The 12,670-nt window shown below is 48.6% G+C and overlaps 2 protein-coding genes across 2 annotated transcripts; one reads left to right on the forward strand and one right to left on the reverse strand.

Moving 5' to 3' along the window:
• The first annotated feature begins 35 nt into the window (after positions 1 to 35).
• On the forward strand, positions 36 to 4,690 carry CYBA (cytochrome b-245 alpha chain). The gene is made up of 6 exons (XM_074550755.1): positions 36 to 820; positions 1,759 to 1,828; positions 2,031 to 2,105; positions 2,211 to 2,294; positions 2,369 to 2,450; positions 2,670 to 4,690. The coding sequence occupies exons 1-6, from the start codon at positions 763 to 765 to the stop codon at positions 2,847 to 2,849; spliced, it is 549 nt and encodes a 182-aa protein (XP_074406856.1). The 5' UTR covers positions 36 to 762; the 3' UTR covers positions 2,850 to 4,690.
• Positions 4,691 to 5,465: 775 nt separating this feature from the next.
• IL17C (interleukin 17C) lies at positions 5,466 to 10,606 on the reverse strand. The gene is made up of 3 exons (XM_074551245.1): positions 10,591 to 10,606; positions 6,215 to 6,704; positions 5,466 to 6,122 (listed from the first exon to the last, which is right to left on the reverse strand). The coding sequence occupies exons 1-3, from the start codon at positions 10,604 to 10,606 to the stop codon at positions 5,873 to 5,875; spliced, it is 756 nt and encodes a 251-aa protein (XP_074407346.1). The 3' UTR covers positions 5,466 to 5,872.
• Positions 10,607 to 12,670: the final 2,064 nt, after the last annotated feature.

Here is a 12,670-nt window from a genome sequence, read left to right on the forward strand (position 1 = left end):
CCCCACATGACCCCGTTCCTCTGTGTCCTTTCTGGGACATCTCCTGTGCCATGTGTTCCCAAGTTGTCACTGACCGTGTCCTTCCACATGGCCCTGTCACCCCACATGACCCCATCCTCCTGTGTCCCTTGTGGGACATCCCCTGTCCCATATGCCCCCAAGTTGTCACTGATCCTGTCCTTCCACACTGCTGCTGTCCCTTGCACATGGCTCATCCCCTGTCCCTGCAGGGCTGAGCCTGTCCCCATCCCTCTGCTGTCCCCGCTGCCGGGACGAGTCCTGTCCCCTCGCATGGCCCCTCTTGTCCCCTGTCCCTCCGCGCCGTCCGTGTCACCGCCGTGTCCCCGCTGTGGCCCCGGGCAGGGGCCGTGTCCCCTCCTGGGCGTGGCCTGTGCAAAAGGGGCGTGGCTAATGCAAATGAGTGTGGCATATAAAAGGGTGTGGCCAATACAAATGGGGCGTGGCCTGTGCGGGTAGCGCCGCACCCGCCTTCCGGGTCGGGACCGTCCGAGCGGAGCCGAACCGGGACGGGCCGGGCCCACCGGGAGCAGCCGAGCTCCAGCGGGCCGAACCGGGCCGAGCCGAACCCGACCGAGCAGAGCCGAACCGGACCGGGCCGGGAGCAGCCGAACCCGCTCGGAGCGGGCCGAGCGGAACCGGGAGCAGCCGAAGGCGCTCGGGAGTAGCCGGGAGCAGCCGAACCCGTTCGGAGCGAGCCGAGCGGAGCCGCCGAACCCGCTCGGGCCGGTTCCGTCGCGGGCCATGGGGCAGATCGAGTGGGCCATGTGGGCGAACGAGCAGGCGCTGGCCGCCGGGCTCAGTGAGTGTGAGGGGGTTTGGGAGGGTTTGGGGCACTCCGGGAAGTCCCCGGGCTCTGAAGGAGTGAGCGCCCCGCGGGCTGGGGATGCCGAGACCCGGGGAATGGGCTGGGATGGGGTGGGGGGGTCCCGGTCCCACCGGGCTGAGGGTGAGGGCGGGGGACGGCCGGGAAGTCCCGGCCCGGCGGGGCTGGAGGCTCCGCTTCCTCCTTTTCTCTTCCTCCTCTGCCCTCTCGTCTTCGGTTCCGTTCTCTCCTCCTCCGCTCTCCTCTTGCTCCGGCCGCGAGGCCAAAAACCTCCCCCGAGGCCAAAAACCTCCCCCAGGGCCCCGGAGCTCCCGGCCCAGGGTCCCGCACCAGCATCGCCCCCGCGTCCGCTCCGGGAGCGCTCGGGGCCGGGGACCCCCAGGGCCGTAACCCCGGTTGGGTGTCCCGTGTGTCCCCAGGGCCATCAACTGCATTGGGGGATTGTGGGGGGCTGGATCCGGAGTTTGGGGAGGTCAAATTGTGATCTCAGGGTTGTAACTGGGGATTTGGGAGCTGCATCCTGGGTTCGGGGGGATTGTATCCAAGTTTGGAGGTTGTATCCCGGTTTGGGGGGGTTCGTATCCAGGTTTGGGGGGGGTGTATCTCGGGTTGGGGGTTTCATCCCGGTTTGGGGGTTGTATCACGGGTTTGGGGTTTGTATCCTGGTTTGGAGGTTGTATCCCGGCCTGGGGGATGGTATCCCGGGTTGGGGATGGTGTCCCAGTTTGGAGGTTGTATCTCGGTTTGGGCTCGGTATCCCGGGTTGGGGTCGGTATCCCGATTTGGGGTCGCTATCCCGGTTTAGGGGATGATATCCCGGTTTGGGGGTCGGTATCCCTGTTTGGGGGTTGTATCCCTGTTTGGGGTCGCTATCCCGGCCCGCTGTGACCGCTCCATCCCCTCCGTTCCCGCAGTCCTGCTGACGGGCGGCATCGTGGCCGTGGCGGGGCAGTTCAAGGGCTGGTACTTCGCGGCGTACTCCATGTATCCTTCCCGACAGCATTCCCGGGGCTGGGCTGCGGGAAAAAACTCTTCCCTATTGGGATGGGAGGCATGACCGGGCAGGGGTCACATCCTCATCTCCCCACCCTGCTCCCGGCTGTGCGTTCCCTGCCCCACACAGCCCTTTTGGGGTGTCCTTGGGGCCATTCCCGTCCCATCCCACCTTTCCTTGACGCCCCGGCAGCGCTGCAGGCGTCCTGGTGTGCCTGCTCGAGTATCCCAGGAGCAAACGGAAAAAGGGCTCCACCATGGAGAGGTGGTGAGTGCTGGGTCCCCCCACCCTGCAGCCATGGGGGTCCCTGGAGGCTGGCTGTCCCCCGAGGGTGGGGACACCCCCAGTGACCCCCCTGTTGTCACCCTGCAGTGGTCAGAAGTACCTGACAGCCGTGGTGAAGCTGCTGGGGCCCCTCACCAGGAATTATTACATCCGAGCCATCCTCTACGCTGCGTGAGTGGGGTGCAGGGTCGGGGCTGGGGGCTGAGCCCCCCCAGCTCCCTCTGAACCCCAAATCTCTGTCACAGCCTGGCTGTCCCTGCTGGATTCCTCCTCTCCACCATCCTGGGCACTGTCTGCCTGGGCATTGCCAGTGGCATCTACCTGCTGGTGAGTGCAAAGGGGTTTTGGGGGTCTGGGTGAGGGAGGCCACCCCTAAAACTATGCACCAGTGCTTCTGTGTGGATTCCAAAAGCATTCCCAGATTGTCCTGATTAGGATGGGCAGGGGTCACATCCTCCTTCCCCCTCTGGTCCCCCTGTGCTTTCCCTGCCCCACAGCCCCTTTTTGGGGTGGGGGTTGATCCTTGGCCCTGCTGTGACCCCACAGGCCGCGGTGCGAGGGGAGGAGTGGAGACCCATCGAGCAGAAGCCCCGGGAGAGGCCCCAAGGTGGGGGCACCATGAAGGCGCCCCCCAGCAACCCCCCGCCCCGGCCGCCCCCCGACGCCCGCAGGAAGCAGCCGGAGCTGGGGGGGCAGGTGAACCCCATCCCCGTGGAGGTGGAATAATGGGGATCCCCTGCCCTGCTCCTGCTCCCCAGCTGCTCCTGGATCCACTGCAGCCAACCATTGGGCTCCTGGGGTCCCCAAAACCCTGATGCTGGGGTCCCCAGCTCCTTATGATGCTCAGATCCCTCAGGGGGATCATCAGTTCCTCCTGGGATCTCCAAGGGATCCCCAAATCCCCAGCAATGCTCAGCTCTTTGTAGGATCTCCATCTCCTGGGGATCCCCAAATCCCCTAAGATGCTCAGCTCCTTGTAGAATTTCCATCTCCCTGTAGCACCTCCATCCCCTTGAGATCCCCCACATCCTCTAAGATGCTCAGCTTGTAGGATCTCCATCCTCTGGGGATCCCCAAATCTCCTAAGATGCTCAGCTTCTTGTAGGATTTCCAATTCCCTATAGGGTCTCCATCTCCTGGGGATCCCCAAATTCCAGCAATGCTCAGCTCTTTGTAGGATCTCCATCTCCTGGGGATCCCCAAGTCCTCTAAGATGCTCAGCTCCTTGTAGGATCTCCATTTCCCTGTAGCATCTCCATCCCCTTGAGATCCCCACATCCTCTGAGATGCTCAGCTTGTAGGATCTCCATCTCCCTGTAGGATCTCCATCCTCTGGGGATCCCCAAATCCCCTAAGATGCTCAGCTCCTTGTAGGATCTCCATCTCCTGGGATCCCCTAAGATGCTCAGCTCCTTGTAGAATTTCGATCTCCCTGTAGCACCTCCATCCCCTTGAGATCCCCACATCCTCTGAGATGCTCAGCTTGTAGGATCTCCATCTCCCTGTAGGATCTCCATCCTCTGGGGATCCCCAAATCTCCAGCAATGCTCAGCTCCTTGTTGGATTTCCATTTCTCTGTAGGATCTCCTGGGGATACCCAAATCCTCTAAGATGCTCAGCTCCTTGCAGGATCTCCATTTCCCTGTAGCATCTCCATCCCCTTGAGATCCCCACATCCTCTGAGATGCTCAGCTTGTAGAATCTCCATCTCCCTGTAGGACTCCCTTTCCTGGGGATCCCCAAATCTCCTAAGATGCTCAGCTTCTTGTAGGATTTCCAATTCCCTATAGGGTCTCCATCTCCTGGGGATCCCCAAATTCCAGCAATGCTCAGCTCTTTGTAGGATCTCCATCTCCTGGGGATCCCCAAATCCCCTAAGATGCTCAGCTCCTTGTAGAATTTCCATCTCCCTGTAGCATCTCCATCCTCTTGAGATCCCCACATCCTCTGAGATGCTCAGCTTGTAGAGTCTCCATCTCCCTGTAGGACTCCCTCTCCTGGGGATCACCAAATCTCCAGCAATGCTCAGCTCTTTGTAGGATCTCCATCTCCCTGTAGGATTTCCATCTCCTGAGGATCCCCAAATCTGCTAAGATGCTCAGCTCCCAAATTCCCAGCAATGTGATGCTCCCTGTGGGGTTCCCAGTCCTCGGAGGCTTCCCAGCTTCTGGAGATGCCCAAATCCTGGGCCTGCTCAACTCCCTGTGGGTTCTCCAGCTCCCAGGCACTCCCCAGCTCCTGGGCTCCCCAAATCCCAAGAATGTTCAGCTTCCTGTGGGGTCTGCAGCCCCCAAGGCCTTCCCAGCTCCTAAAGATCCCCCAAATCCTTGGAGATTCTCAGCTCCTGGGAAACCCCAAATCCCTGGGCATGCTCAGCTCCCTGAGGGTCCCAACTCTCCAGGCACCCCCAGTTCCCTGGGGGATCCCCAAATCCCTGTGGAACTGCAGCTCTCAGGGAATAATCCCCAGTTCCCAGGGGGATCAGGCAGCTCTGCTCCTGCTCTCCCTGGTTTTTGTCATTTTTGTCATTTCTGCAGTTGCTGTTGCAATAAAAAGTGGGAAAGGCCCTGGCTGCCCCTGCCTCCTGCTCCAGGGGAATCCCCCCAGCCCTGCCCTGCTCCTGGGGGGCTGGCACAGGACTGGGGAGGTGTTTTGGGGACAAACAGTGCAGTTATGGGCAAATCCAGGGTGTGGATGTGCAGAGTATGGCCAAGGCAGGGTCCCCTCCCAAAATCCTTATGGAGCCCACAGTGGGGTGGGACTGGGAGGAACTGGGAGGGCCCCACCCTGGAGGTGCACAGGGGGCCCCAAAGGAGCCCCCAAAACCTGGGACCCCCCCCAGCAGGGAATGTGGGGAGCATTTCCCTTCCCATCCCACTGGTGGCTGCTGCAAGTTCCCGGGTGTGACGTGGGTGCCAAATCCTTGATCCCACTGGGATCAGCAGCTGCTCAGGCCCCCTCTGCCCCCTCCCCACACAGACCCTGCCCCTCGGGGGCTGCAGGTGGCCCAGGGCCCCCCAGGTGCTGCCAGCACAGGTGGGGTGGCCCTGGCAGGTGGCACCAGGCCCGTGGGACGCGGTGCCCGGGGGCAGAGCCGTGGGAAAGGTGTGGGTGTCGGGGTGCCAGGACTGGGTCACCCCCAGGCTGGGGGTGTGGGGTGCCCTGTGCCCTCCCTGTCACCTCCCAGTTCATCCTGCCCTGCTGCTCTGGTGCTCTGCCCACTGTGCAGGGGCTGAGGGCTGTCCCACGATGTCCCTCTGTCCCTTTGTCCCTCTGTCCCTGTGCCCCAATTCCCCACTTCCCAATGCCCTGGCTGGGAACAGAGCGAGGACCGTGCCAGGAGTTGTTGGCTTTTATTTGCAGCATTAAATAGCACTAGAAAGGAGACAATAAATACATTTTTGGGGGAATAAATAACCAGTGAGTGCAGCACTCACAGGGTCTGGCCGTGGGGCAGTGCTGGCCCTGGAGGCACAGCCGTGGCTGGGGGGAGTCAGCAATAAATAACAGAGGGTATAAAACCCCCCCAGCAGCAAAACTTATAAATAATTGATAAATAACCAGGGAGCGACCCCCCTGGCGGGGTCGGGTGCTCTAAAACAAGCACGGGTGGGGTGACACTGTCACCAGGGTGACACGGTCATGAGGGTGACACGGTCACGGGGGTGACACAGCCATGGGGGTGACACGGTCACGGGGGTGACACTGTCACCAGGGTGACACGGTCACGGGGGTGACACGGCGTGGGCTCAGTGCGCCGTGCGGGGCAGGACGCAGGTGCAGCCCACGGGCACTCGGATGTAATCCACCTCCAGCGCCACCAGCCCCAGCCCCGCGGGCCGCGGGCACGGCTTGCGCCGCAGCACCAGCATGGTCTGCTGGATGGTCACCGAGTTGAGCGCCGTGGTCTCCCGGCCGGTTTTCACGTCCACGCAGCCGCTGCACAGGCACTCGGCGAAGGCCAGCTTGCGGGGATAGCGGTTCTCGTCCTCGTCGATGCTGCGGGGACACGGCGACACTTTCGCTTGTGCCACCAGCTCTAACCGGCTGGGCAGCGGTACCCGGGGGGTGTCGGGGAGCGGGGCACTCACCGGTATCGCCAGGGCGAGATGGAGCGCTCGTGGGGCTCGCTGCGGAGCCCGGTGCGCAGCGACAGCGCGGGACAGGCGGGCGGGCGCTGCCGCCGCCGCCGCCGCCGGGCCCCGGCCGCCTCCAGGCGCTCCAGCTGCGGCACCAGCTGCACCGACAGGTGCCGGTCCCAGCGCAGGCTGCGGCCCAGGAGCTGCGCCGGAGCCTCGTCCCCCAGCTCGGCCCCGCTGAAGCAGCGCACGGCGGAGTGAGCGGAGCCGGCACCGGCGCGCCGGAGCCCCCGGCACTGCCCCAGCGCCGCCAGCACGGCCAGGACACACAGCCAGCCCTGTGGGGACAGCACAGCGTCAGGGACACACAAGGGACAGGGACACACAGCCAGGACACACAGCCAGGACAGACAGACAGCCCTGCGGGGACAGCACAGCGTCAGGGACACACAAGGGACAGGGACACACAGCCAGGACACACAGCCAGGACACACAGCCAGCCCTGCGGGGACAGCACAGCGTCAGGGACACACGAGGGACAGGGACACACAGCCAGGACACACAGCCAGCCCTGTGGGGACAGCACAGCGTCAGGGACACACAAGGGACAGGGACACACAGCCCAGTGACAGTGACAGGGACACACTGACAGGGACACACAGCCCAGTGACAGTGACAGGGACACCCAAAGGGACAGGCACACACACACAGGGCGTTGGACAAGCAGGGACCAGCAGAGCCCTCCCCAAAATGTGAGTGCGCAGCCCCGGGGCCTGGGCAGGTGTGTGCCTGTGTATCGATCTGTTATCTATCCATTGCCTATCCATAATCCATCCGTTATCTATCTATTACCTGTCCATTATCTATTTATCTATTTCCACACGTCTGTCTATCCATATAATCTCTATAATCTATAGATGTCTCTGTAGACATGGACATATCTCTATTTCTACAGAGCATCTGGACATTTTTATCTGTACATAGATATCTCTAGAGCATCTCTGTATCTCTGCGTGTCTCTATCTCTCAATATTTGTATTTCTATATTTGTCTTTATCTGTATCTGTCGTTATCTATATCTGTATGTCTGTCTATATCAGTATATCTATAGCTATATAGCTATATATTTATATATCAATATAGCTAGCTATTTCTATCTAAATCTATCTGTACCTATAGCTATCTATATCTATATATCAATACAGCAATATAGCTGTCTGTGTATATATTTCTATTTCTATCTGTATATCTATCTGTATCTATATTTATTTATATCCATCTATATCTATACTCTGTCCATCATTTCTATCTGTATCTATCTATATTTTTTTACATATATAAGATCTATATATTTATATATATATATATGTATCCCATCCATAAAAACTTAGCACACCCACGTGCTTGGATACACTCAATATCCACACTCACACACTGCACATACACACTGTAGCTATAAAAACACACGCACACACACACATAAATATGTATTTTATATAAATATAGAAAAAGAGAAATAAAAATAGAAAACTATAAATACATATGCACAAAAATATATTAAATTTTAAAATATATTTCTATTAAAATACATCTATTTTATAGATATAAAAATATATTATATATATAATAGATACAATTTCTATATCTATAGAATAAATACGTTATATAAATATATATGTTATATAAATAATAAATAAATATGTTATAGAGATATATATGTTACATAATATGTAAATATGTTATATGAATATATTAGAGAAATATAAATAAAAATATAAAACTATGCACACACAAAAGATATGTTTCTCTATAAATATATATATAAAAAGATATATAACATTTTTATATTAATAGAAAAATATTTTATGTAAATAAATAAAATAAACAAAAATAAAAATATACAACTATAAATACACACACCCAAATGTATATATAAAAATATATATTTATATAAAATATATTAAAGTATATATTTTATATATATATAAAGATATATATATCTATGTATAGTATCTATAAAAAGATATATGTAATTTTTGGGATATATTTATAGAAAAGTAAATAAATATGTATTTTATATAAAGATATAAAAATAAATTAAATAAAACCAAAATTATAAATACACATACACAAATATATATAAAATTTATGTATATATTTTTATGTAAACATATATAAATATATATACATATTTATATATAAAAATATAACATATATTATAAAGAATTTTTATATATTTAGAGAAAATATATCAATATATATTTTATAAAAATATATTAAAATATAAAGAAAATATAAAAACTATAAACACACACATATATACATTTATATAAAGACATATAAATATATATATTATATATACATAAAGATATATGTCTATATATTAATATATTTTCTGTATATAAAAATATATTTATATATTTATAAAAATTGTAAATATATACTTTTATAAATATACACATATACATATATTTATATATTTATTTATACTCATATATTTAGATTTTTATACACATGTATGTATGTTTTTATATAGGTTTATAGTTATTTATTTATTTTATATCTATGTAAAAATATATGTCTATATTTATATATGTTTATATATGTCTATATTTATTAATATATTTTATATTTATGTAAAAATATGTGTCTGTATTTACATACATATGTCTAGCAGAGTCTGCACACCCTGCCCCTACAGGAGTAGGAAATATCTGTGCTCACACCTGCAGCTAATCCTGTGCACTCACACCCACACAGACACAGAAATCTCCTGTTTGTGTGCGTGAATGCGATATTAAATCAAGGATAAACAACCCCTGGAATGAAAAGAAATAATGAAAGGAAAAAAAATTGGAAAAAAATAAAGAAAATATAAATACATATACAATAAATAAATAATAAATAAAGAAACATTAAAGGTAAATATAATAAATAAAAAAACTAGAAACAAAGATAATAGAAAGATATACATTTATATACTTAAATAGTTTTAAATGTATGTATATAAAATAAAAATAAGTATAAATAAGTAAATAAATACATAAAGGAATAGAGAATATAAAGAAAAGGATAAAGCAAAGAAATTGAGAGTATAAATACACATAGAAAATGAAAATAAAATAGAAAATGAAAATAACAAATAAAAATACCATAGAATGGGATATAGATAACATGAATTTGAATATAACTGCATATTAAATATCGTCCTTGCAGTAATAAATAAAAATCTCTGTGTGTTGGCAGTGCACACAGCCAGGGACAGGGACAGCATCCAGCAGCCCCTGTGCTCAGGGATGTATATAAATACATATAAACACATGTAAATATATAATTTAAATAATATATGTAAAATACATAATATATAATATAGCAATATATACTGTATAATATATAATATACATTATATAATATATAATGCATAATATATAATATATAATGTATAATATATATTATATAACATATATTATATAATATATATTATATAATATATATCATATGATAGATTATATTAATATATTATTGTAGTAATATTATTATGTTAATATATTGATATAATATTAATACATTAATGTTAATATTTATTATCGTTATAATATATAATACTATATTGTATATAATAGACTATAATTAATGTATATAAAATATAAAATACATATTATATCTTATATGTAAAATATAAGTATATAAATAAAATTATAAATTCTAAATATGTCCATACATACTTATATGTATGTGTGTGTGTTATATGCCATATATATATTATGTATATTATACACCATGCATATGTTGTAATATTCACTAATGAAATACACACAGGGTGTGGAATTCACACATAGAATACACAGAGCCCTGTACAGGGTGTGTAACACACACAGAGCTGTGCACATGGTGTGTAACATACACACAAAATACACACATGGTGTGTAACGCACACATAAAATACATACAGGGTTTGTAATTCACTCATAAAATACACACAGGGTGTGGAATTCACACATAAAATACACAGAGCTCTGCACAGTGTGTGTAATTCACACATAGAATACACAGAGCCCTGTACAAGGTGTGTAACACACACAGAGCTGTGCACAGTGTAACACATACACAAAATACACACATGGTGTGTAACACACACACAAAATACACACATGGTGTGTAATTCACACATAGAATACACAGAGTTCTGCACAGTGTGTGTAATTCACACATAGAATACACAGAGCCCTGTACAGGGTGTGTAACACACACAGAGCTGTGCACATGCTGTGTAACACACACACAAAATGCACACATGGTGTGTAATTCACACATAGAATACACAGAGCCCTGTACAAGGTGTGTAACACACTTGTAACTGGTAACTCACACCTGTAATAAAAACTCACCCAGAACTGTGCACATGGCATGTAACACACAGAATAAACACACACACACACAATTAACACACACACACAGAGAATTAACACACACACAGAGCCCTGCACATGGCGTGTTACACACACAGATACAAACACACACAGAGCAAAAACACACACACAAAATACACACACATGTAGAGAGCCCCACACGTGATGTGCAACTCCCACACATAAAACTCACACACAGAGAACCCTGCACATGGTGTGCAACAGATACACACAGGTAATGAAATGAAAATACACACACAGAGCAGTGCACATGTAACACACACATATAAAACATGCACACAGAGAGCCCTGCATGTGACAGGTAGCACACACACAGAGCTGTGCACATGGTGTGTAACACACACATGTAATAAAACTACACAGAGCTGTGCACATGACATATAACACATATAATAAACACACACTCAATAAACACTGAGGCTCAGAGCTGTGCACACAGTGTGTAACACACACATAAAATACACACACAGCTCTGAACATGGCATGTAGCACATGTAATAAACACACAGACAGAATAAACACACACAGAGCTGTGCACACAGTGTGTGAGACACACGTATAAAACCCCACATACATATATAACATGTAACACAAATAATGAACTCTCACACACACTCAGAGCAATGTGCAAGGTGTGTAACACACACATTAAACACACATAACACCCCACATATGACATATAACACATATAATGAACACACACACATAATAAACACTCAGAGTGAGCCCTGCACATGGTGTGTAATGCACACACTCAGAGCTGTGCCCAAGGTGTGAACACACATATTAAACACACATGAAACCCCACACATGACATATAACACATATAATGAACACATACACACATTAAACACACATAACACCCCACACATGTCATGTAACACATATAATGAACTCTCATACATACATAGAGCAATGTGCAAGGTGTGTAACACACACATAACACCCCACACATGACATGTGACACATATAATGAACACATACACACATTAAACACACATAACACTCCACACATGTCATGTAACACATATAATGAACTCTCACACACATTCAGAGCAATGTGCAAGGTGGGTAACACACACATTAAACACACATGAAACCCCACACATGACATGTAACACATATCATGAACTCTCACATACACACACAGAGCAATGTGCAAGGTGTGTAACACACACATAACACCCCACACATGACATGTAACACATATAATGAACACATACACACATTAAACACACATGAAACCCCACACACGACATGTAACACATATCATGAACTCTCACACACAGAATTCAAGGTGTATAACACACACATTACACCCCACACATGACACATAACACATATAATGAAACATACACACACTAAACACACATAACACCCCACACATGACATGTAACACATATCATGAACTCTCACATACACACACAGAGCAATGTGCAAGGTGTGTAACACACATATAACACCCCACACGACATGTAACACATGTAATGAACACATACACACATTAAACACACATGAAACCCCACACATGACATGTAACACATATCATGAACTCTCACATACACACACAGAGCAATGTGCAAGGTGTGTAACACACACATAACACCCCACACATGACACATAACACATATAATGAACACATACACACATTAAACACACATTACACCCCACACATGACACATAACACATATAATGAGCACATACACACATTAAACACACATGAAACCCCACACACGACACCTAACACGCCCCCCACACCCTGCCAGCCCCACACTTTCCCCCTCACCCCCAACACCCCCCAGCGCCCCCAGACCCCACGTTACCATCAGCCAGGTGTGGAGGCACCACGCCAAGATTTGGGGGGCACGGGGGGCAGGGAACAGGCCCGGATTTGGGGACGGGAGCACGGCAGGGTCTGGGGGCCCCTCGGGAAGCGCAGCCCCGGGGATGAGGCGGCCGAGTGGCAGCGCCGCCGCCGCCGCCGCCTTTTTATAGGGCCGGGCAGGTGATGTGCACACACCTGGAAACTCCAGCTCCA

This window comes from Zonotrichia albicollis, chromosome 13, assembly GCF_047830755.1.
Source record: "Zonotrichia albicollis isolate bZonAlb1 chromosome 13, bZonAlb1.hap1, whole genome shotgun sequence".
In the NCBI taxonomy this organism is placed as follows: domain Eukaryota; kingdom Metazoa; phylum Chordata; class Aves; order Passeriformes; family Passerellidae; genus Zonotrichia; species Zonotrichia albicollis.

Coding starts and splice junctions, on each gene's coding strand:
- CYBA (XM_074550755.1), top strand. CDS start 763: ATGGGGCAGATCGAGTGGGCCATGTGGGCGAACGAGCAGGCGCTGGCC. Junction 1,829..2,030: donor TACTTCGCGGCGTACTCCAT/GTATCCTTCCCG, acceptor ACGCCCCGGCAG/CGCTGCAGGCGTCCTGGTGT. Junction 2,295..2,368: donor CGAGCCATCCTCTACGCTGC/GTGAGTGGGGTG, acceptor TCTCTGTCACAG/CCTGGCTGTCCCTGCTGGAT.
- IL17C (XM_074551245.1), bottom strand. Junction 6,123..6,214: donor ATCTCGCCCTGGCGATACCG/GTGAGTGCCCCG, acceptor GTGTCCCCGCAG/CATCGACGAGGACGAGAACC.